The sequence below is a fragment of the Nerophis lumbriciformis genome, linkage group LG02 (assembly GCF_033978685.3).
Source record: "Nerophis lumbriciformis linkage group LG02, RoL_Nlum_v2.1, whole genome shotgun sequence".
Classification (NCBI taxonomy): Eukaryota; Metazoa; Chordata; class Actinopteri; order Syngnathiformes; family Syngnathidae; genus Nerophis; species Nerophis lumbriciformis.
In genome coordinates, this window is record NC_084549.2 from 51,858,085 (window position 1) to 51,884,691 (window position 26,607).

Genomic DNA, 26,607 nt, shown 5'->3' on the forward strand with positions numbered 1-26,607 from the left:
AAAAGGTCAATGAGGTTACTTATGGAAAAGGTCACAGCTTTAGTCTTAGTTTCTTCTGTATGAAATATATGGCACAAATAAGAAGTTAAAAAATATATAGTTGCATTTTGTGCATGTTGTGTTGTGCTTGTGAAAACAACCAGTGAGTAGTACCAGGTTGTTCAGAGGTTTTGTGTCTAAAACACAAGCCTATCAACGGTGTCTGAATCTGCCAGAATCAGACAGCATCAATTGTACAGTTGCACAGCAGATTTCGTATGATGATGTAATTGATGATTTTGCATCGAGGGATAAACGGTAGAAAAAGGATGGAGGGATGGAATGCTAGAAAATTCAAGTTTTATATTGCACTTCACACCAGTTGTTAATGTTAATGCTAGTTGTAAACGGGTTGAAAAACACGGTTTGAAAAATCTGCAACAGTCTGAGCACTAAATTCATATTATGTTAATTATCTACTGTTTGTTTATTTACAAAACTGGTGTGTTAACATAACTGGAATTGTTCAGATGTTATTAGGATGATGCAAAACACAACTAATATGTAAAATATAAAACAGATTACTGCAGGAATCTTTTTATGCTCCATATTTTTTTTTGTTAGCTTTTTCTCAGGTATTTTTCCAGAAAGTTTATTAGATCCCATGATGAAGGATTTGTGAAATTTGCATTGGTGTTTATACACTGTATTTGATTTATATTTCATTTATTTATCTTGTTTCCTCTATTTTAGTTATCTTTGTGTATTTTAGATTATATTATAAAATAATATAATATAATATATTGTTGTTTTGATGGCAGGGTTTAGAGGTAAGTCTTTATTTTTGTCGGGAAAGGTGGTGGGGGGGTCAAGGGATGGTTCGCCCAGGGCGTAAATCTAGCGAGGACCACCTCTGCTCTGGACATTTGAATACACACGTCACCACGCTTATTAGATCATGCGGACGCGCCTTCTTTATCTTTTTCTCACTCAAAACCTATGGGTTTTTATTAAGACAAGGATGGGTGGTTGCAAAGGGGTGGCTTTACTTTGGTCTTTGAATTAAACCTAATATATGACGCTTTATGTACAATGACTTTTAATCAAACCTCAGCTGATGAATCTCTCTATGCACTAGTGGAACGGAGGCCAGCCAGAGTGTCTGCGCCAGTTGTTCGTTGGTAAACCTCGCTCCCTGATAACTTCAAATAGTGTTGTAGCTGCTGGGTTAGCACACTATTTGAAGCCATCAGGGAGTGAGGTTTACTAACGTACATCTTGCGCAGCCGGCTGGTCCCTGTTACACTAGCTCCCTGCCCTTACCCTTGAAGCGCCACCTTTAATCTGAAAACAGGATGTCCCAATTTTGTTTTAAAGGTTGTTCAAACTTCCCAACATCTGTCTAGTCATTATTCAGTGTTACGCCATAAATTACAACATAAATGCATCTCATATTATGGATGAATTTTACAAAACCCTAAACCAGTGAAGTTGGCAGGTTGTGTAAATCGTAAATAAAAACAGAATACAATGATTTGCCTATCCTTTTTTTATCTGATATTCAATTAATTAAAATTCAAAGACAAGATATTTAATGTTTGAACTGAGACACACATTTTTTTTTTTTTTGCACAAAGTAATTAACTTAGAATTTAATGGCAGCTACACATTGCAAAAAAGTTGGCACAGGGGCATTTTTACCACTGTGTTACATGGCCTTTCATTTTAACAACACTCTGTAACCTTAGTTTAGGAACTGAGGAAACCAATTTTTGAAGCTTTTCAGTTGGAATTATTTCCCATTGTTGCTTGATGTACAGCTTAAGTTGTTCAACAGTCCGGGGTCTCCGTTGTATTTTACGCTTCATAATGAGCCACACATTTTCAATGACAGACAGGTCTGGACTACAGGCAGGCCAGTCTAGTACCCGCACTCTTTTATTAAGAAGCCACGCTGTTGTAACATGTGCAGAATGTGGCTTGGCATTGTCTTGTTGAATTAAACAGGAGCGTCCATGAAAGACGTTGCTTCGATGGCAACATATGTTGTTCTAAAAACCTGTATGTACCTTTCAGCATTAATGGTGCCTTCACAGATGTTAAAGTTACCCATGCCCTGGGCACTAATACACCCCCATACCATCAAAGATGCTGGCCTTTGAACTCTGTGCCTAGGACAGTCCGGATTGTTCTTTTCCACTTTGGTCCTGAGTACACGACGTCCACAGCTTCCCAAAAACAATTTGAAATGTGGACTCATCAAACCACAGAACACTTTTACACTTTGCATCAGTCCATCTTAGATGAGCTCGGGCCCAACGAAGCCTGCAGCGTTTCTGGGTGTTGTTGATAAATGGCTTTTGCTTTGCATAGTAGAGTTTTAACTTGCACTTACAGATGTAACGACGAACTGTAGTAACTGACAGTGGTTTTCTGAAGTGTTCTTGAGCCCATGTGGTGATATCCTTTACACACTGATGTCTGTTTTTGATGCGAAGGTCACGGGCATTCAATGTTGTGCAGTGATTCCTCCAGATTCTCTTGAATCTCTTGATGATATTACAGACCATAGATGGTGAAATCCCTAAACTCCTTGCAATAGCTCGTTGAGAAATGTTGTTCTTAAACTGTCCGACAGTTTTCTCCCGCATTTGTTCACAAAGTGGTGACCCTCGCCCTTCCTTGTTTGTGAATGGCTGAGTATTTCATGGAAGCTGCTTTTTTACCCAATCATGGCACCCACCTGTTCCCAATTAGCCTGTTCACCTGTGGGACGTTCCAAATAAGTGTTTGATGAGCTTTCTTCAACTTTTTCAGTAATTTTGCCACATATGCCAGCTTTTTTTAAACATGTTGCAGGCATCAAATTCCAAATGAGCTAATATTTGCAAAAAATGCCAAAGTTTACCAGTTCCAATGTTAAGTAGCTTGTCTTTGCAGTCTATTCAATTGAATATACTGTAGGTTGAAAAGGATTTGCAAATCATTGTATTTTCTTTTGATTTACAATTTATACAACATGCCAATTTCACTGGTTTTGGGTTTGTATATAAGCAATCCTTTAAGGCCTTCTAAATCGTAACAGATCAGGCCCTATGTGTTTTAAAACATTTGGGTCTCAAGGAAAATGCTATCTTGTCAATTGAGTCTTGAGATTGCATTATTTGCATATGATAGAAAATGCAATGGTGTAGTTTTTGTGCTTTTTTGAATGTTCCTTCATCTGATTGTCTTCAGACTACTCTGTATTCTGAAGTCTGGAGTTACTGCATGGAGTTCACGTGAATCAACCTTACCATCACAAATCTTGGAAAGTATTTTTATATTTTTGTTGATGCAATAAAAATGTAACTGATTGAATATGAGAACATTCAAATCAAACAAAACCTACAAATTGTCTTGTAAATACAATAGTACCTTGATTTTCTTCATTAATCTGCTGTTAAAACAATAAGAAAATTTTAGTTTTTGTTATAACATTTTGAATTTTACTGACTCCGAATCCCCACGGCAGTATGCTGCAAATCGCAACATTTTTTAACCCCATAGTGGCTTATTTTGTAGATGTATTCAATAAAAAAATAGTGGGATTCTTTGATTGGGCATTCAATTCTGCGGGATGATACAGAAATAGACACATTAGTTTGTTTCGTCGCTTGGCGAAAGGGTAACCATTAACGAATAGAAACCAGGAAAAACGTTATCGAAAAGTGAGGCATACAAAATCTACGGTATCAGTGTATGCATTTTTGGCAACTTGTCCTCAGAGACACCCCGTATACAATCACTGCATGATAATATTTTGTCTATAAAACAGAACAAAAACATGAATAATCTTCATAAACTCTGTCATGTTTTCCATACATATCTATTGTAGAGTAATTTAAAGTTGTCATCCTAAGGATGCGGATAACCTACCTGGAGGCAAAGCTCACACAGAGGGACCAAGAGGTAAAGGCCCAAGAACTTCAGTTGCAGCATCTGCAGAGGGAGTTGGAAGCCAAGGTCTGTCAGATTGACAAACTGCAGGATGCTATCGGGTACAACAGTTTGGGACGCTCACCACCAGGCGTTAGTCCACGCCGCTTCAGCGTCATCAATCAGGGTCCCAGTCATTTCCACAGGGTGGCCATGGAGGTCCACAGAAGGCTCAAAGCTAAAGAAGGCGTCTCTGCTGAACCCACTTCTGAGAACTTCTGTGGAGGGCGTAGAAATACACACATTTCTATGGTGAAACCAATTCAGAAGGATTTACGGTAAGTCAATACCACCAGTTTGTTACTATTCACTAACTATTCACCATTAAGTCCAGCCAGTGTTAGCTGAATGTTGGAAGTGTGTCAATCAAAATGTAATTACAACAATTTAGAAGTCTTTTTTTTTCAATGTCAACACAAGGGAACATTTACAAGACGACTACCAAGTCAAATGAATACACATGAAAAGGAACATTAATTAATGACAAAGATCCTCATGAATATCAACTTGCAAAAACAACACGTTTGGTTTATATGATGGCTGCAATCTGGTGTGAGTTCTTTAATAAATTGGCCGATCCGACATTGACATTGGATGTAAACCCCTAAAAACCACCATTGGATTATATCGGCCTGGATCTAAACAGTCCGATTTACTGTAAGAACTCCATTACGAGCAGTCTGTTCTACTTCTGCTAATGTACTGTATCTTCTTGCTAGCTCAGCAGACCGATAACAGGTTGTCTCCATTTGAGGGCCTTGTAAGAATTTTTTTCTTCAAAACACTTTAAAACGGAACACACAGAAATAAAGTATGTAACTATAACTTACATGAAATACTAAATAACATTACTTTGACATTCCAGTATAAGAGAAATGCATTTAAACAAATGCATTGATTTGATGCTAACTGACACATTGGATTCAAGACATGCATTAGCGATTTTACACAGCGATTTCAACACCTCCAATTTGGTAATCAAAACTACAACTAAGATGCATGCTACAATCAACCAGCTGGTGTGTAATAAGTGCAACACTTAAAATAGAAACATTTTGTACAAAATACAACATTGGCACAATCAACTTAATGGGAAAGACTAATTACTAACTTTGGCAAAACTACTTGGACAAATGAGCTAATGAGACTCAGAAGTGTAAGCACATTTCAAAGTGGACTTTTATCGTGGGCAGCCTAAGGCACACCTGTGCAATAATCATGCTGTTTAATCAGCATCTTGATATGTCACACCTGTGAGGTGGGATGGATTGTCTTGGCAAAGAAGAAATGCTCACTAACACGGATTAGTGACAGATATAAGTAAGAACTTTACGCTACTTTATATTAGAAATGGCAACAGCGGAAGATGAATGCCACATAAGATGGTAGAGAAAAAGAAGAAGCTTATGACTACGGTGTCGGCACGGACTACAATGGCGGACACGCGCACATTTTCAGGACTTATGCAGATCCCAAATACACATCAGCAGGTACCAGAAGGTGAGAAAAGTTGGTTTTGCATAATATTGCGAAACAAAACGGCAGGTAATATGTCTGCTAATAGGTGCCATTTTACGGTCCTTATACATGCACCATAATATTACTTGTATGTTTAATGCGCCGACAATTCATCAAGCGGTGCGGCTTCATAGCTTACCGAAGTCCTACTAAAAACATTTTGACAGATTTTTGAGCGCCGTGTGTAATGTTCTATATTCTCAATGGAACATTTAAAGTTTTGGTGTTGTTTACTGGAGTCATCTTGCAGTTTACACGTCTCTCTTATGTATGACTGCCATCTACTGGTCACACTCATCATTTCACCATGTGCCAAATAAAATTACTTTGAGGTCGGTAAGCACAACAAGAATTATGCTGTGCATTAGGCGCACCGGGTTACAAGGCGCACTGTCGATTTTTGAGAAAATGACAGGATTTTAAGTGCGCTTTATAGTCCGAAAAATATGGTAATTGAAACGCTACGGCTTAGTAAAAACACAGCAAGATAGTTCCACGAGTCAGCGTTCTTCAGCCCACATATGCCACACAAAGTTTTCCTGCAAGTCCAATGTTCCTATTGTTCTTCTTTATCTCCTTTTGTCAAGCGTGTTGTAATAGAAATACACAATAAATAAACAAATTGTCCGGCATTCTGTAATGTTAGCTAAAATGTCCCACCTAGTGACTAAGGACCATATTAGTTAAAGTTAAAGTACCACTGATTGTCACACACACACTTGGTGTGAAATTAACCTCTGCATTTGACCCATCCCCTTGTTCCACCCCCCTGGGAGGTGAGGGGAGCAGTGAGCAGCAGCGATTGCCGGGCTCGGGAATAATTTTGGGGATTTAACCCCCAATTTCAACCCTTAATGCTGAGTGCCAAGCAGTTCCTGGTATGGTAGAACTGTTTTAACTGGTGGAAACACAGTAGACTATTGTACATTTGTATTTACCTGGGTAATTGGAAAGTTCCAACAGTGGAAAAGGGCCTCTATATACTTTATATTTTAATTGACTAAAGTTACTGTGACCAAAATGTGAAATGTAGTTGACTCAAATTGAATAATTTTAGAAAACTACAGTAGAACTAAAATAAAGTGATTGGTCAAAATGAACACGATACATGATGTCGGGCCAGCGTTTTAACAACCCCAACAGAATATCATTGCCAGGAAAATGAAAGTAGCCAAACCGCCGCCTACGCTACGTATGCAAATGTGACATGCAGCATAATAATACCAAAACAAAAGCAGACAGGATTTAAATGTAGACAAAATCATTACGGCCTTCAATTACACAAACCCCGTTGCTCTGCTTGTCCACAACACTCTGATCAATGCAGCAGCTGCTTTTCACGATGAATGCGTCGTTTGTGTGATGTGGAATTCATCAAACACACACTCCCTGTTTAAGATTTTACTCACACTGGGCCAATTGTATTGTGCCTGAACCCTTATCACACCTAATGTCCAGCTAATGAGTGCAGTGATCCACGCAGAGTCATCCCACTTCTGACACCATATGTGACAAGGCTCTAGTCACAAACAAAGAGTCAGGTTGGAATCTGCAAATTATATTTATTGTGCAAAGACAACAAACCCATGATGCAAAGACAGCAAAAATAATAAATAACCAGAATGGGGAATAAAACTAATTTTCAAAAACTAATTAACAATTGACAATAAAAAAAGATTCAGCATTGGTGTTGTTAGTCTATTATAGCCAATTAAATTCACGCTTGTCTTGAACTTCATTTGACTACTTAAGGAAGAACACCCACACACATGTCTGGCTGCCACTTCAGACCTTCAAACTGCCATCGGTTGTTTTGGGGATTTTAATGTGCGCTGTGATACCTATAATCACAGAAAGAATAATGACTCCAAATCTAACCAAACGTTTCAGCTGTACTCACATAGCTAAAGAAACATGGTACAAAGGTTAAAGTCTTAAAAAGGAGGAACTAGCCTTAGATGTATTATTTACAATTGTTTATATTCAGACTACACTTTAGCTACACATCCTTTAAACAACATTCCAGTCATTGATGGATGGGACATCATTTCCCTTTTTTATGGACTGGCTCTCACCTTCGTGAACACTTTTGGACACACTGTCTTGTCTGCCCTTATGCTATAAAGAGTGAAAAATTCTTCATTAGGACTCACTTTTGCAGAGCCTATTCTTCTACAATGATTTTGCAGGAGTAAGGCCAACATTGCAACATTTACCTGTGGCCAGTTTAAAATAAATACTTGTTAATTCTTCCAAAAGACCCGACCTTCGACTGTTCAACAAAATAAAACTGATAGTTCTATAACCAAAAGAAAAAATAATTAACCCTGTCGCTATAACTGGATATGTGTGCATGTTTGTCTGTGTGTGTGAACGTGTTGCTGATCTGCAGGGACTGACATTCTCTTGTCAGTCAGATTGTAATGCAACAGCTCCTCGCAGATTATTAATGATAACCGACACAAATAGAAAGACTCAAAAGTCAAACATTGTTTTCATGTACAAACTCCGCCCCATAGCCTTGGGGTTTGAAACCCCTGTTGTGTAGTTATGCTTACGGTAATGGTGTCAGTTTATTTTGAACATACATACAATTACAATATGATACAGCACATATTTCCAGTTTGTCATTACAGCATGTCCAAAAAAAGAGTTTGAAGAAGCAGAGTTTATTTAATTATAATCCTTTTTGTATCATAGCAGTTTTAACACGTTTGTAACATTACAGTGAATAAATAGATACATACATGTATTAATTAATAGACAAATGAGTACCTGCGTGATTATTAAATACATAAATAGACAATAATTAAAGTTCTCGTGAATAAATAGCTGAGGATTTATGTTTCATAACATGAGATAATTAACATGATCATTTGTTTAATAAGGACCACGGTGTTAATTAATTTTGTTCTTCTTTGTACTTTGTAAGCAATTTGAGTTTGAACAGATTCTTAAACTAGATCATATGTACTTTGACTTCTTTGCTTAATCCATTCCATAATTTAATTCCACATACTGATATACTAAAGGTTTTAAGTGTTGTACGTGCATACAAATGGCTTAAATCATATTTTTAGTTAAGGTTATATTTCTCCTTTTGTTGAGAAGAGTGGTTGTACATTTCTGGGTAGCATGTTTTCGTTTGCTTTCTTCATAATTTTGCACTAAGTCATTTCATTTAAATATTGTTGATTTAATAAATAAAGGGTTTGAATGTTCTCAATATCCAACATTATGTATTAATCTAACTGGCATATTTCATAACACAGTTAGTGACTGAATTGTACTTTTGTAATTATGTTCCCATATTTCTGCACAATAACTCGAATATGGTAACACTAGCGAGCAGTAGAAAATATGTAGGGATTTTTGGTCCAGAACATATTTTTCTTTATTCATTATTGACATATTTCTTGCCTCTTTATGTTGTACATTGTTTTACGTGAGATCTCCAGTTAATTGTATCGTCTATTATGATACCCAAAAATGTGATTTCTTTCACCCTTTTAATATCTACTATGTCTTTTTGTATTTGTGTTTGACTTATAACGAATAACACTATTTTAGTTTTACTGAGATTTAAAGATAGTTTGACAAAAAACAGACTATCACTTTATTTGTTCCTTTTGTCTTTTATCATTTGTATTAGCTTCTGTGTTCCTGTTAGTTAAGTAGCTTCTTAACTAGTTTAAGACCAGCCCTCTGATGCTGTACCGTTCTAATATGTTAATTAAGATATGGCGCCGATGACTGCTGCCTCGGTGCTCTCGTGCGCTCTGTTTTGTTTGTTTTTGTGCGTGAATAGTGTGTCCGCGTGCTCTTACACCCGCAAAGAGCTACTGAACATCAGATCCATCACCCCTACGGACTTATTACCGGTCATCTTAGCGTCAGCTGCGGATTTGGTCCATTATTTGATCAAAAGAGGGAAACCGCACCGAAGAGGAAAGCGAGCGGGCGCCCTTGTCCGTCTCCGCAGACGGGGATTACGCACGCCCTTACCTGGCATCTTTCTCTCCAACGTCCGCTCACTTGCCAACAAAATGGACGAGCTAGCGTTGCTGATGAGAAGAAACAAGGACTTTTCCTCATCTTTTGTTTTGTGCTTCACGGAGACGTGGCTGAGCGCAAGTGTCCCGGACAGCGCGGTTCAACTGGAGGGCTTTCATCTTCTCCGCGCGGACCGAGACGCGGGGTTCTCCGGCAAAAAAAGAGGCGGTGGAGTCTGCTTCTTCATCAACAACAACTGGTGTACAGACGTGACGGTGATATCACAACACTGCTCTCCTGCTCTGGAATATTTTTTCATTCACTGTAAGCCCTTTTACTCACCGCGTGAGATTGTTTAATTTATACTGGTGGCTGTCGACATACCGCTAAGCGCGGACGTGCATGATGCTCAGCGCACGCTTGCAAACCAGATCTTACATGTGGAACGGTCTTTTCTGGACTCTCTTGTTATCGTGCTTGGTGACTTTAACAAGGGAAATCTGAGCCAGGAATTACCCAGGTATAGGAAGTTTATTAAATACCCGTCCAGAGAGGAGAACACTTTGGATCACGTTACACCACAATAAGCAAGGCATATCATGCCGTCTCGCGCGCTGCTCTCGGACTATCAGATCACGTGATGGTGCACTTAATCCCTTCATACAGACAGAGACTGAAACTGGCTAAACCTGTTATGAGGACCATTAAGTGTTTCACCGCCGAGACTGTGGAGGAGCTGTGCGCACGTTTGGAGACGACAGACTGGGAGGCAATTGGAGCAGCCACGGACAATCTGGACGAGTATACGGACGCTGTGGCCTCATACATACAGTTCAATGAGGCTCGCATCATTCCAACGCGCACCAGGGCTTGTTATAACAACGACAAGCCCTGGTTGACACCCAAGCTCCGACAGCTGCGCAAGAAAAAGGACACTGCGTGGAGGAGCGGGGACCAGAGTACCTACAGAGAAGCGAAGTACCACTTCAACAGGGAAGTGGAGAAAGCTAAATCTGTGTACTCTAACCGTCTACAGGAACAGTTCAGCTCCAGTTACTCTGCAGCCATGTGGAGAGGATTAAGGGCCCTTACGAACTATAAGCCCAAAGCCCCCCAAGCTCCGAATGACAGGACTCTCGCTCAGGACCTCAACACACATTACTGTCGTCACGAATGGCCTTCAGCTCATCAAAGCTCTGGTCCCCCCACCATCACCCCCCCACCAACTCCAGCACTACTTAAAGTACTCCAAGAACATCATAGGACTTTAAAGGCCCTCTCCATCCGAGAGGAGGATGTACGCCGGCAGTTCTTGAAGCTGAACACGCGGAAGGCCCCCGGGCTGGATGGTGTCTCCCTCTCCACCCAGAGACACTGTGCGGATCAGCTGGCTCCTGTCTTCACTGACATTTGCCGTCCTGTTTCAAGACCTCCACCATCGTCCCTGTCCCCAAGAAAGCACGGATCACAGGACTTAATGACTACAGGCCGGTGGCGCTGACGTCTGTGGTCATGAAGTCCTTTAAGCGCTTGGTCCTGCCCCACCTCAAGGACATCACCGCACCCCTCCTGGACCCACTGCAGTTTGCCTACAGAGCCAACAGGTCTGTGATGCAGTGAACCTGGTCCTCCACTTCATCCGGCAGCATCTGGACTCCCCAGGAACCTACGCCAGGATCCTATTTGTGGACTTCAACTCTGCCTTCAACACCATCCTCCCTGGACTGCTACGAGACAAGCTCTACCAGCTCAGCGTGCCCGACTCCCTCTGCAGTTGGATCAATGACTTCCTGACGGACAGAAGACAGCACGTGGGGCTGGGGAAGATTGTCTCGGACAGTCAAACCACAAACACTGGTACTCCTCAGGGCTGTGTATTTTCCCCCTGGCTCTTCTTCCTGTACACAAACTGCTGCACCTCCAGTCACCAGTCGGTAAAGCTGCTCAAGTTTGCGGATGACACTACTCTCATCGGGCTCATCTCGGATGGCGACGAGTCCGCCTACAGGAGAGAGGTGGACCGGCTGGCGTCCTGGTGCAGCCTCAACAACCTGGAGCTGAACACCCAGAAAGCAGTGGAGATGATCTTGGACTTCAGGAAAGTCAAATCCCCACCATTCTCCGTCACCCTGATTGACTCTGCCATCCCCGTCTCCATTGTGGACTCCATCCGTTTCTTGGGCACCACCATCACCTAGGACCTCAAGTGGGAGCCGACCATCAGCTCCCTCATCAAGAAGGCTCAGCAGAGGATGTACTTCCTGCGGCAGCTGAAAAAACTGAAGGTGCCGACTAAGATGCTGGTGCAGTTCTACTCAGCAGTCATCGAGTCCATCCTCGCCTCCTCCATCACCGTGTGGGTTCCCCGGCGCCACAGTCCGGGACAAGCATCGACTGCAGCGCATGGTACGTGCTGCTGAGAAGGTGATTGGCTGCAAACTCCCACCCCTCCAGGACCTGTTCTCCTCCAGGATTAGGAGGCGTGTGGGTCGGATCACAGCTGACTCTTCTCACCCTGGACACAAACTATTCTCCCCTCTACCCTCAGGCAGGAGACTACGGTCCATCCAGACCCACACCTCCCGCCACCTGAACAGTTTTTTCCCCTCGGCCATCAGACACATGAACAATAACAAGATCTGATAGCTCAGTTACAGCTCATGTTATTCTATTCTGTGTTATATGTGTTTTATGTTGCACGATTGCGCCAAGTAAAATTCCTAGTTTGTGAACCCGTTCTCAAACAATGGCAATAAAAACTCTTCTGATTATGATTATGATTTTGTGTCAAATGCTTTTGTTAGATACATAAACACTGCAGGGCCAGGAGAAAACCCACACAAACACAGAGAAGAGCCTGAACTCTTCCAATGCAAACTGACAATTTATTTTTAGCACGTTCACCTTTTTTGCGTCTTCTTTTCATACCAGGACTATAAAGATGATGAATGACGCCTTCATGAAGAACGACTTTTTGAAAAGACTAGAGCCGCAACACTTGAGGGAGATGGCGAACTGCATGTATGAGAATGTTTACACTGAAGGACAGCTCGTCATTCAGGAGGGTGAATCTGGAAACTACCTCTACGTGCTAGCAGGTCAGCTCACTATCCATATGAAGCAAAGATAGATGTATTGTATGAACAGTTTATTTTATGTCTGGTTTTTACTGAAAAATTATAAGCACATTTGCATGTAGGGGTGGCCAGATACAACTTTTTCCACTTCCGATACAATACCGATTTTTAAACCTTGAGTAGTGGTTGATGCTAATATTAATCTGATACGATATCAGCAAGAATCCTAGTAGATATTTTTATTATTCTGTAGTGTGGAATGTTCGAAAACATTGGATCAAGTGAAATTACTCAAACAGAACAAGGGTAGCTATGAAAAACACTAACCTTATGACATACTTATGTTGTCTTTAACTTGAAGTGGAATGGTAATTTATTTTTAGTGACACCTACTAGTCACAATAAGTCATGAAGTTGAGCTCATGCTGCAGTAAATTGAATGATGCGGACATGTTTGTTTCTGGGTACTTTAATACATTTCTGCCTTGGAGACTATGTGTATGCGATATGCAAGTATAATAATTTGATACTTGTTTATATTGCCAAATGAGCTGCTTAAGACTGCAATAGTGTTCAATTAAACACAGTTATTACATACTGTTATATACGTGTCAAACTAAAAAAATGGAATATCGTGCAAACGTTAATTCTTGTCAGCTAGACAACTTCAAATATGAAGCTAATATATGATATAAACTCAATGAATGCAAAGTGAGATATGTCAAGCCTGTATCTGTTTTGATGATCATGTTTTTTAAAACCCAACATTTTTGTGAGATTTTCAATTGAAGGTTTTCATAAACTATAACAATCAAAATGATGTAAAAAGAAAGGTTAACATTTCTTGAGTTGCATGTTATGAGCCTATGTCATATATTAGTTTCACCTTGTAAATCTAATTTCTGGAATAAACAAACCTTTGCACAATATTCACAATTTTTTAGATTCACCTATATTGTTTATACATACAGCTTCATTGTATCCACCGGTGTTATAAGTAGGCACTAAAGCCGCCATTAAATGTAATTTCTGGGAAAACCTTTCTGTATATTGTTGGCGGTTAGTAAAACAGACTCTAAAGTTAAGATAGATGCAATCAATAACAGCATTTTTTGGTCAAATAAACATACTGCTAGAGAAATAAAAAAATGCAGACTCACTCAAATTTACTATGTGTGCAGATATTTTCTGACGTCAGAAGTTGTCATAAGTCACAAGTCAGGGCAAATCTTAAACAGCTCATTTTGGAACCTTGTTCTAAATTGTTTTATAAATATGGTTTGAATAGTAATTTTTCGGCACTTACGGGTTTTTCCAAAAACACATGCCAATAGGCAAGATAAATGGGTCTTGCATAGTATGACCCCTTTAAGTAAATTTAATGTATGCAAGCATGTAATTTACTACGATTAATGGTTATTGAACAAAGTCAACAAAACGTAATTATTACAGAACGCGGAAGGGATTAAGCGGTAGAAAACGGATGGATGGATGGAAGTACTGAGCTAGCAAGTGTGTTGCTGTGTGGATCATTCAAACTCATTTCACTTTACCCAATATCATATGAACACGCTTCTGCACAATGAAAACTGGGATTTATCCATGGAACCAAAACTTGTCCAGTCTGCTAGAAGCCATCAAATGTGAACATTTTGCACTTAATGTGGTTACAGCGATGAACTGCAGTCATATCGAGACCACAATGAGGATATCGAACATGCAGATGAGCTTTTCTGAGACGTTTTCTGAACGTTCTTCAATTCATTTTCAATTTACAGTGGTACCTCGGGATAAGAGTGCCCCAGCTTACAAGTTTTTCTGGATAGGAGCTGTCTTTTGACAAATTTTTATGCATTAGGTTGCAAGCGAATAGTCAATTTATGAGCCTCCCGAATGTCACAGTGAACCCTGTAAGATTCGACCATACCATCCTATCTTACTTACTAGCATTAGCTTATAACTAGAGATGGACATACCTTTGTTTTTCCAAGCATGGAAATAAAAAAGTGACTCTGAAGGACAGTGCTGAGAAGAAAAAGTGGATGATATTCATATATTAAAGAATATAATCCATCAAAAACTTTCACAAAGTGTTTAAGTGGCTAACTTGGTGAAGCAGTTGGAGTGTAGCACTGCTGGTTTGCACCATAATGAAACAGAATTGGAAGGGTTTTAAAATGATTTTTAAATGACGGGCATTAAAATAGGCAGAAGCTGCAGATAGTCTGTTTGATGGAGAAGCAGTTGGAAGGAGATACAGTAGAAGTCTACTATCTAGGGTAAATGCTTTACATTATTTTAAAATTATTTCATAAAACTACTGTAGTGGTTTGTACTACGTTTTAATGTATTGTTATTCATAAAATATTTCCTTTTTTAAAGTTTGTTTTTGAGCACCATATGCTTATAATAATTCTAAAACTGACTCATAAGTCTGTGAGCATTATTTGGGTATGCAAAGTGAAAGTTGCTTAGGATGTTGTACATTTCAGATGGCTTGCTGGAAGTCATCCAGAGTGGGAAGTTGCTTGGTGAGATGCGTCCTGGAACAGCATTTGGAGAACTGGCTATACTGTATAATTGCAAGAGAACAGCCACTGTAAAAGGTCAGTGACGATACTGATCTGCTTTAAAAAGATCACGTGATTTTTTTGACTATCCCTACCTTTTTTCAGCCAAATAGCAGTAAAATATTTAACCATACTTGCCAACCTTGAGACCTCCGATTTCGGGAGGTGGGGGTGGGGGCGGGGGCGTGGTCGGGGGTGGGGCGGGGGGCGTGGTTGGAGGCGTGGTTAAGATATATATATATATATATATATATATATAAGAAATACTTGACTTTCAGTGAATTCTAGCTATATATATATATATATATAAATAAAATAAATACTTGAATTTCAGTGTTCATTTACAAACTACAACTCACAAACACTTTAGAGTTAGGCTCCACCATCAGAATGTGTACTTAAACTTATAAAGATCACATGGATATTATTCAGTGAGTTGATTCACCAAAACTAACCTGTTATACAGGAGGAAAAAGCACACAGGACGTTTCAATTGTTCACAGACTGGTCGCGCTCATCAGAATGACAAGACACTTCCGGTCTGCAGGTGATAGCATTCAATTGGGAAGAAACGCCCTACTGCCCCCTACTGACCAATGTGAATACTGATAAATGTATAATGACAGCTCCAAAAACAAATTCAAACCACAAAATAAAATAAATAAATCAACACAAAAATGTGACACATTATGGGTGGGTCACGTATGCATGTACAGTAGATGGCAGTATTGTCCTGTTTAAAAATGTCACAATATTGCTGTTTACGGCAGACGAACTGCTTTACGGTAGACACTGTTGCTGTGTGTTGTCAACACGTCACTCAGGTCCGCCTGAATTTCGGGAGTTTTTCGGGAGAAAATTTGTCCCGGGAGGTTTTCGGGAGAGGCGCTGAATTTCGGGAGTCTCCCGGAAAATCCGGGAGGGTTGGCAAGTATGTATTTAACACACCTCACAGTGTTATGCAGTGCAAACATGTACTGTATATGCCAAGCCAGATGAAGATTTAAAGCCAGATGAAGATTTATTTATTTATTTAGCAAATGTAAAGTCCTTTAGCTGGCACAGGGGTTAGTGCATGTGCCTCACAATACGAAGGTCCTGAGTAGATCTGGGTTTGATCCTGCGCTCGGGATCTTTCTGTGTGGAGTTTGCATGTTCTTTTCGTGACTGCGTGGCTTCCCTCCGGGTACTCCGGCTTCCTCCCACCTCCAAAGACATGCACCTGGGGATAAGTTGATTGGCAACACTAAATTGGCTCTAGTGTGTGAATGTGAGTGTGAATGTTGTCTGTCTATCTGTGTTGGCCCTGTGATGAGGTGGCGACTTGTCCAGTGTGTACCCCGCCTTCCGCCCATGTGCAGCTGAGATAGGCTACAGCACCCCCGCGACCCCAAAAGGGACAAGCGGTAGAAAATGGATGGATGGAAAGTCTTTTAGCCAAGCAGTTCCCTCGTGGTCTGGTGTGGAGAGTGACTATTCTCCAGTATGTGTAAGGGGCAGTCTTTAAAGATGTTTTGTCTGCTTCTCTCCACAAGCACACAGTGGGCTACGGCAACTGCCCCATCTGTAAAGGCTCGGCCAAGCACGGGCTATGTCCAGTCTTGAATCTGTTGAATCTTGACCACTGTGTCCGTGGTCAGTGCCAAGCACCTGTTGGGAAGGGTCTGACAGATGAGCGGCTTTGGGTAGGAGGTTTCTGTACAGCTCCTAGAAAGCGGATGAGACTTCAACACTTTCTGCTAGAATGGGTGAAGTTTAGGTCAGCTACTGTCTCCTCCCACTTTTTTGCCGGGATGTAGTTAGCGATTTTATTAGGTGATCTGCCATGTCAGAATCCCCTGATGTTTCATAGGCTATTGGAGGGCAGCACTTTCTTCGTCTTGGCATGGGATGTCAAGGGGTCGGTAGTCTCAGGGGATTGCTGTATGGGCTGTATGTGGCGCTGCAAAAGCGGTTTTATGCTTCGTCTACGATGATGGTGTGGAGTGGGATGGTGACAATACTCTGGTTCAGGGTTTTACTGTATTTCTTTCAGTTGGCCTTGTGAAAGTTCCAGCGCATCTTCCTCCTTTGGGCTGTTTATAACTGGAAGTTGTAGGCCAATGTGTATGAGCGAGGGCCAGTGTTGACTGTGTGGAAAATTGTCAAGAATTAGTATCTGTTCAGGATAGGGGGTTCCATTCAGATAGCTGGCCCAGCACAGGTCAGGAGAATTGTCCTTATTCTATCTTGCTGAGTGGACTTTGTTTCGGGTTGTGTATCAGAACAAGATCATTTCTAGATGTCCAGGCTGAAAGTGCCTCACCGTCACTGTCCGCTGTTGGGTATCCCTCGTCAGGGTGGTGGCTGTTAAAGTCTCCCACTAAGATGGCAGGGTGGGATAGGGTGGCCTAAACCTGCAGATCCCAGTTGGCACTAGGGATTAGCAGTATGGAAGCCATCAATGATTATGGCATCTGAGTAGTGTGTTGTTGGCAAGTCCGTGTATGGCGTGGGGTGTGTATCACAGGAGGTCAAAACTGTTGATGGTGTAGCGACCTGCTACCGCTGTGCCTATCTGGGTCGTTTGGAGGCAGATCACATCAATAAGATGTTGAGAGGCAAGGACTTCGATAAGGCTTCGCTTGGGAGCAGAAAGGCCTTCAGCATTGAGTTGTGATATGCGAAGGGCAGGTCCTATCGCCAGGTGCCCTTGAGGCTGTCTGCTTTCGACTTTAGGACTGTAACTAGGATTCTTTGACTTTGCTCTCAGGCGTTATCTTTTCGAATCTAGTCTGCTGGTAGAATCATATTCATAGATGTAAAATTTAGATTCAGCAATTAGATTTAAAATGTTGCTTTAGTATACAGTTTAAACATTTAGATTTAGATTTAACTTTTAGATTCAACATTTAAATCTAACATTTTGATTTGACGTTTAGATTTAGAGTTTAGATTAGATTTAATAAATAGATTTAGAGTTACCATTTACTTTTAAAATTTGTGTTTCAATTTGTATTTATATTTGGACTTTAGAGTTGGATTTAGCATTTAATAATTAGTAATTCAACATTTCAACAATCTGCCTTCCGCCCGATTGTAGCTGAGATAGGCTCCAGCGCCCCCCACGACCCCGAAAGGAATAAGCGGTAGAAAAATGGATGGATGGATGGATTTAGATTGAGCATTTAGATTCACCATTGAATTTGTACGTCAAACGTGACAAAAATGAGCCAAAGATGAGAAAAGTGAGCTAAGTATTCAAAATATTCGAGCTAGAAAAGTTTGAATACATGTTTACACATCGGTACAGGCAGTATACAAAAAATGTATACGTTCACGCAAAGCAGTGATCTCCATAAGCGAATGTGTACAAGGTGGAAAACATTTCAAAGTCAAAAGTCAACGACAAAGTGGTGTGTAATTTGGGGCGGCATGGCGTAGTGGGTAGAGCGGCTGTGCCAGAAACCTGAGGGTTGCAGGTTCGCTCCCCGCCTCTTGACATCCAAATCGCTGCCGTTGTGTCCTTGTGCACGACACTTCACCCTTGCCCCCGGTGCCGCACACTGGTGAATGAATGATGAATGAATGATAGGTGGTGGTCGGAGGGGCCGTAAGCGCAAACTGGCAGCCTTGCTTCCGTCAGTCTACCCCAGGGCTGCTGTGGCTACAAATGTAGCTTACCACCACCAGGTGTGAATGAATGATGGGTTCCCACTTCTCTGTGAGCGCTTTGAGTATCTAACTATAGAAAAGCGCGATATAAAATCTAATCCATTATTATTATTATTATTATTTAATTTGAGCATTGAGAGACAAATCTGCAGTATAAATGCTGTACAGGAAGCAGCCAACAGGAGGACTCACTCTCTCAGTTACTGTAAGTAGAAAGTAAGTGTGTCACTTTGTTTGTTTGCAAGTATTCATATGACAATAAGCGAGATTGACGATTGTTCAGTTTACTTTGTTAATTTGAAAAAAATTAATAAACTATGCCATGATCTTTTCATTCCACAGCTGTGACCCAGTCCCACATTTGGGCCTTGGATCGTCGGACCTTTCAGATTATCATGATGCGGACGGCACAAGCCCAGCATGAGGAATATTTCAGCTTTTTGAGCAGGTGAGGCACCCTCACAAACGATGTTATCCAATTTGCAAATATTGTAACATTAGAATGTAGTTCAATAATTTTGAACTTGAATTAGGTCAGGGGTCTCAAAATAGCAGGCCCATAATTTGTGGCCCTACACCAAACTTCATAGTTTAGTGTGACTGTGGCCCACGCACCCTGGGCAGCTAATAGTTAAATACTGTATATTTTGTCAATATATTTTGTCAGAATCCCATTAAAAAGAACACTACCTCAATAATGGTGCAAGCACAACAATTACATCACAACAAACACATTGAGCAACACAACTAGCATTTTCCTGTAAGCAAGCTGAAGTGAACACAACAAAAGTGCCAAAAAATCTAACATTTTAGCATTAAATATTAAATTTTACACTTATAATACCTTAAGGCCTACCATAGCTGATGGTCACTATCCTCCAGGGGCCCCTACTTAAATTAAGTTTGAGGCCCCTGAGTTACGTTTATCTGTGAGGATCTTTACGATTTACGATTGTTCACCATCACAGTAGATTTATAATTTAAAAAAATCAATTACTTTCATCTGTGATTTACGATTATTCACCATCACAGTAGATTTATAATTTTAAAAAATCAATTACTTTCATCTGGAAAATTCACAAAATTATGATATTTACCATTGTGTAATAGCAGGAATTGTATTTTCAGGGACATAACAAGTTACAAAAATGCAAATACGAGATTATTAGTATTTGGATGATCATCCTTTCATAGCCAATGACTGTGTGAAGTCTTGAGCCCAAGAGGATTTTACTGCTTTCACTTTTGTTTTCCATAAGCAGAAAGCATGCTCTATTATTGGTCATGGTAATAATTTGCTGTTTACAAACATGGTTAGCAGATTACCCTGAGGACCTTAGCATAATTCAACATGGTCAATAAAGAGAAGAAAGAAACAGAGGTGAAGGTTAAGAACGGGTGATTGCCTTTGCTTTTGAAGAATATTCCATTTATCCACCTTAAAAATATTTGAAATAATTAAACTGTTGAAATGGTTTTCATAATTTCAATTACGGCTGTCTTTGACTAACCCAGGATTTCCACTGAATGCGTAACAGCTGTTAAACAGTGCCGACCCGGAAGGTCTGCGGCTTCCGCCAATCCCCACTGCCCCTTCTGATGCGCATTGTCCAAAACAAAAGCAGATTTTAGCTAAATTGATCTGCCGTGTTGCGCCGGTCGGCAAATATAGAAGCTCTGCTATCTTAGAATGTTCTGTTTCAGAACAAGGAGACTACAGCCATCGACGCACATTCAATCTCTTTATTAACTAGCGCGAATGCAATCCAGGTAAAAGATTTACCAGAGTTGCCGTAACGACCCACAAACTGCGAGTCTGAGCTAACAAACACAGCTGATATTTCTAACAAACACAGCTGATATTTCCCGAAAGTAACGGTACTCACAGTATTTGAGTACAATTTGTGACTGCTTTACCTGTGGCTACTTAGGTAACACTAGCCGTGGATGTTTTGACCCCCGGTTGTTCTGTGTCTACCAAGGTTACAAAGAGCATAAACTGGTTGGTGGCTTGTTTTTTGGATGATTGCACTTTAAAGGAACAGAGAGTTCTCATAGAACTCAGATGCTGACTCATTTTATTATTCATTTAAAATCTGTTCCTGATAATGGTTTTTTTTTCTCCCATTTGTGTTTTTTATCTATTTTGGCACCGTATTTTGTTGCTGTTGCACTGTGGTCTTGGCACAGTAAATACCATATGAGCACTCTAATCCTCGGCGCAGAAGCATTGTGCAAGTTTTGGGAATGAGCTTAAGGCGGGCACATAGTGCATAGCTGCAGAGCAACAAGGCACTCGGATGTGTTTAAGAGTTCAAATGTGTGCCTGCACGGCAGGTCTGTTTGTCACTCTGCGGGAGGGGAGGGCACTGATAATGTATCTTTTTTCAGAATATTTTTGGGATATCCATGAATGTTCTCAAAGATCGAATGGTCGATCACAATCAACAGGTTTGTGACCCATGATATAGAAGAGGTAAAATTCACAACAAGGTGTCATGATCCGTTGCCCGGGTCATGTTTTATTTACTTTAGTATTTGTAATGTTATGTTATGTTATTTTCATTTATTATGCGCCCCCCAACCAACTGTTACATCAGCCCGGGGCGCAGCCCGAGTAGAGAAACAATGAAACAGGAACAGAGACTGAGACACACAAAGGAATCTAAAATAAACATAGAAGACTCACAATGAACACATAAATCAAAAGTCATCTACGGTAAAGAGGTGAGTTTTAAGCTGTGCTCTAAAATAGTCCAGAGTGGTGGCGGACTTGATATTCAGAGGGAGCTTATTCCATAGCCTAGGTGCCATCACTGAGAAAGCACGGTCTCCCTTTGTCACTAGGTTTGACCGTGGGACCTTCAGAGTCATCTGGTTGTCAGATCTAAGGCAACGACCAAGCCTGGAGCTGGTAGGTTGGTCCAGGAGATCTTTGATGTAAGCTGGGGCGAGACCATTGAGCGCTTTGAATACATACGTGAGGATCTTAAATTTCACTCTGCGCTTCACTGGGAGCCAGTGAAGGGAGGAGAGGATGGGAGAAATGTGTTCCCTTATTTTTGTGCATGTAACCAGCCTGGCAGCTGCATTTTGTACTAGCTGCATGCTATGGATGGTCTTGTCGGTGTCCCCAGCATAGAGGGCATTGCAATAGTCCAGTCTGGAGAAGATGAGCATCAACACGACCCTCCGTAGGTCACTGGGGGAGAGGAAAGACTTGATCTGGGCTATTGTGCGCAGTTGGAAAAAACAGGATTTCACCACAGATTTCACTTGCTTGTCAAACTTGAGGTCTGGGTCGAATATGACCCCAAGGTTTTTGACATGGGGTTTTTCAAGAGTGGCCAAACTTCCCAAATTATTTCTGATCTGACTGACCGAGGTGGAGTTGCCGAACAGAAGAATTTCACTCTTGGTGTCATTGAGCTGCAGGAAGCTTTGTGACATCCACTCCTTTATGTCCCGCAAGCAGTCTTTCAAAAGGTCCAGCCCAGAGGGATCGTCTGTCTTGAGTGGAAGATAGATTTGAGTATCGTCAGCGTAGCAGTGAAAGGAAATTTTATGGCGATGAATAACTTGGCTGAAGGGGAGCATGTAGATGGAGAACAGGATGGGACCCTGAGGGCTCAATACTGGGTTTCCTTAGTTGTTAGTTAATTCTGGTTCAACACCCTTGTTTGTGTTCTTAGTTGCCATGGGTGCTGATGTGTCACCTGCCTCTGGTTAGTGGTCCGGACGCTCACTTGATACTGGTCATTATTCAGAGAGCTATTCATTCCCGCCTCGTGCCATAGTCTGCCTGGCAGTCTTGTTCGCAACACGTGCCACTTACGTTGGCATTTGTATTCATGAGAGTTTAGAATTACTAGCTTCTTGCTCCTGTTTTTGCTAAGTCTTGTTGTTAAGCCTTTGCCGTAGCTTTTTTTATTTTTTTATTTTTGCCTTGTTAGTGGAATAAATCATCCTTCTCACCTGCACGCTGCTTCCTGATGTCCTTCTGCATCTTGGAGAAACGACCACCGCAAAACCATACGACCCCGACGTGACACAAGATTTCCATGAGTGAACTACTGCAACTCCCTCTATGCTGGAATGAACCAGGCCTCAATCGTTCGATTGCACTTAGTCCAAAATGCTGCTGCTCGCCTGGCACTAAAAACATGAACACACTACCCCCATTTTAGCATCCCTTCACTGACTCCCAGTTCATTTTAGAATTAATTTTAAATATTATTGTTTGTTTTTAAATCTTTTAACGGATTAGCGCCACGATATATGTCAGACCTTTATAAAATGTACACCACCACAAGGTCTCTGAGGTCAGCTGGTCAGTTTCTTCTTGGCGACCCAAAAACCCGTTTAAAATCCAGAGGTGATCGTGCATTTTCTGCTGTGGCTCCAAAACTTTGGAACAATATCGCTCTTGCTATACGGACGGCTCCCTCTTTAATGAGTTTTAAATCGCGTCTTAAAACAGAATTTTACTCTTTGGCTTTTAAACCAGCATGAGAGTTGTGATTGTAGTCTGTTTTATTTTCTCTGATGTATTTTATGTATTTATTTTATATCCTAGTATGTATGTCTCAATTTCTGTGCAGCACTTTGTGAAACTTCTATTGTTTTTTGGTTTTTTTTTTAAATGTGCTATATAAATAAAGTGGATTGGATTGAACCAGCAAAAGGATTATTACTGCTGCCAGAGAGGAACAGTGAGGTCAAAACTACACATCAGCATCATGCGCTGGTGTTCTGTCGAAGTGAGCTGCTTTGTCAAAAAAAAAAAAGCTCCCGGTTGCTATTACTATTAAGCAACGGTGATGAAAACGAAAATGTAGGCTACCATTTTTTGCATCAATTTGAAATTCACAGACACAATGAAAGAAATATAATTTTAAATAATTACTTTTATGTAGTGCGAGTGATAAAGTCTACACCAGGTATGACATGCTCTTTGGCGTTGGGTAGCTTTTTTTTATGGATAGCGCATTTTGACAAAACACCATATCCAATTTCCGGCAAGTCCCACCAGTGCCTATAAAACTACTGCATTCAGTAACCCTCCCGACTTGAGATACTGTTGAACCCGTTTCAGTCAACAACCATCCAATGTCGACCAACTCATCAAGTTCTTCTTTTTTGTTGACATTATGTAGGAGCCAAAGTGGTCATGTTTATGGAAATTTGTTTTCATTTTAGGGCCGTCAAACAAATAAAATATTAAATCCCAATTTAATCGCAGTTTGTTCATAGTTAACCCAAAATTAATCACATTAAAATGTGTACCCTCGACATATAATTTTCAAGTTTTTGTTACCATGACTAGACAGTTTGCTTTAATGAAATGTTTTTCAAACATTATGCTTTTTTAATCAGCTCAACACAAAAAGGACATAAACACGCTTTTAATGACTATTTAAAAAAATATCTCCAGTGCCTTGGTGTCTGGCCAGATTTTGGATTTTGTTGCAATACAGAGTTTTTGTTCCTGCTTTAGAAGCATTTGCGTTCAAAGGAGAAGCTACGCCATGTTTAGATACCGATTTTATGCATTAATAAAACACATTGTGGATTGTTACAATCATGTTTTGATTGTCAAATATGTTTGGTAATGTAATCTGTGTTAGTTCTTCCTAAATAAATGCTTCTCTTAGTTTGTACATTACATGTTGTACAAGTTAATAGTATTTGTTTTGTTGCATGTCAATGTCTTAACCTTCTCTACTTATTCATTAATACAATTTGATATTCAGCCTGATAAACATTCTGCAATTGAGGACTTTCAAACAGAACATCTTAAAAAATAATGTACACTTTAATTCAATCTGCCAGCAAACATTTATTGAGGTAGAAATATCACAAATTACATTACAAAACATCTTTGACCAAGCATGATCGTAATGTAAGACAATTTTTCATTTTGTTATGGTCATTAGACGTGTATTATTGTGAAGCCATAAGTGTAAGATTGGTATAGAATAGGTGCTTTGACATGTTTTGATGACGGGAAAGTCTTAGATAAAAAAGTTACTCTAAACTTCCTCTATACCAGGGGTGTCAAAGTCAAATACAGAGTGGGCCAAAATTAAAAACTGAACAAAGCCGCGGGCCAAGGTTGAACAAATTAACCTTTTATAGGGACCCAAACAAGTTTTGCATTGAATATTGAACAAGCAAGGCTTATATAACTTTATAGTGACATGCTAAATCGAGTTTCAAATAATAATAATAATAATTCAAAAATATCAATGGCATATCAAATACAATTTAAATAAAAACTGAATGCCTCTTTTCTATTTGCAGCCTTTAGAGGTAAATATCAACGTTAACTTTTTCCACATTTGAAAATAAAATAACAATAAATAAACTTGGGATGTCCCGATCCGATATTTGGATCGGATCGGCCGCCGATATTTGCCAAAAAATGCGTATCGGCAAGGCATGGAAAATGCCGATCCAGATCCAGTTTAAAAAAAACTCCGGTCCGTGTTTTCCAACGCACCGATTTAAATAATACATTCCACTTTTCTGCTACTCCCTAATTTCCATTCCGCATTTTCCAGCACACCTTCAACATATCCACAGGTCTGTGGATTCTCACGCAGTTGCTTTTAGCTGCTGGCATTACACGACAGGCTCTTCTCACTCTTTCCTGTGTCTCCCTCTCACAGACAGCAAGCGCATCTTCTTTCACACGTCACATACGTATACGTCCTCTCCCAGGAGAGGGGTAGCAGCATGGCTAACGTTAGCTGTGATGCTAGCGGAGCCGTGCGAGCAACCTTCCCTCTAAGGTGCGCGCCTGTGCAATTGCGCACTGCTCAAGTGTCCTCTGCGCACGGCAAATCTATGCCACGCACAAAATCAAATAAAAAAATAAGCGCATAACAATTTTCGACACACGGACACGACAGAGAAAACAGTTTTCGTCATCATTGTTCAAATATTGTAACATCTGTCGAGACGCTTATCTCCATTCGGTGCCACACGTCCACACCATCAAAATGCCGAGGCAAACATTTCCAGATCAACACCGTATGAAAAAAATAGTGATTTTTTTAGTTGTGATTTCCTTCTCTGCATGAAAGTTTAAAAGTAGCATATATGAATGCAGTATGAAGAAGAATGTTTTAATGTAGACACATAGAATCATCATACTGCTGTGATTATATGCATCAAGTGTTCATTCAAGGCTAAGGCAAAATATCCACATATATATTGTGTATCGCAATATGGCCTTAAAATATCGCATTATTAAAAAAAGGCCATATCGCCCAGCCCTAGTTCAATTATGCCATTTCTGTTTGTCATGTATAATTTTGTCTATTTTGTGTTTATCCTTGAATAAACAAGGTCAGTTTCTTGTTACCAACCATTGTGTATTATTCAAACTCCCCTAATTCAGCTGGCTAGTTGTTATCAAGAGTACTAAAACCCTTTTCAACATGATTCTGACAACTAAGTAGGCTAAATAGCTTTAAACTTTAATACATGCTCGGATAGGCCAGTATCGGTCAGTATCGGTATCGGATCGGAAGTGCAAAAACAGTATCGGTATCGGATCGGAAGTGCAAAAACCTGGATCGGGACATCCCTAGAATAAACCAACCAATCAGGACTTTAAACTGCTCAATTTGCAACACACTGATCTAATCTGATGGTGCCCAAGCCAGATACCTGCCATCTTTTCTTGGATGCTAGTTCATTAATGTTGGGGCTCAGGCTTTGAGCTGAGGCAACCTTCATTATCGAATGAAGGTGTTCATCAGTCATTATATCTCGTAGCCCACCCGGACCACAGTCTTGGGGGCGTGCTTTAAAGACACTGCCTTTAACAT

General features: G+C 40.4%; 1 protein-coding gene across 5 annotated transcripts in view; it reads left to right on the plus strand.

Moving 5' to 3' along the window:
* Window positions 1-26,607, plus strand: part of prkg2l (protein kinase cGMP-dependent 2, like) — a 133,171-nt gene that overhangs the window by 24,666 nt on the left and 81,898 nt on the right. For all 5 annotated transcript variants that reach the window (XM_061964248.1, XM_061964273.1, XM_061964239.1 and 2 more), the window contains exons 3-6: window positions 3,882-4,235; window positions 12,400-12,566; window positions 15,038-15,151; window positions 19,112-19,217. In XM_061964248.1, the coding sequence (XP_061820232.1) occupies window positions 3,882-4,235; window positions 12,400-12,566; window positions 15,038-15,151; window positions 19,112-19,217 (741 nt within the window). The remainder of the gene's footprint in view (window positions 1-3,881; window positions 4,236-12,399; window positions 12,567-15,037; window positions 15,152-19,111; window positions 19,218-26,607) is intronic.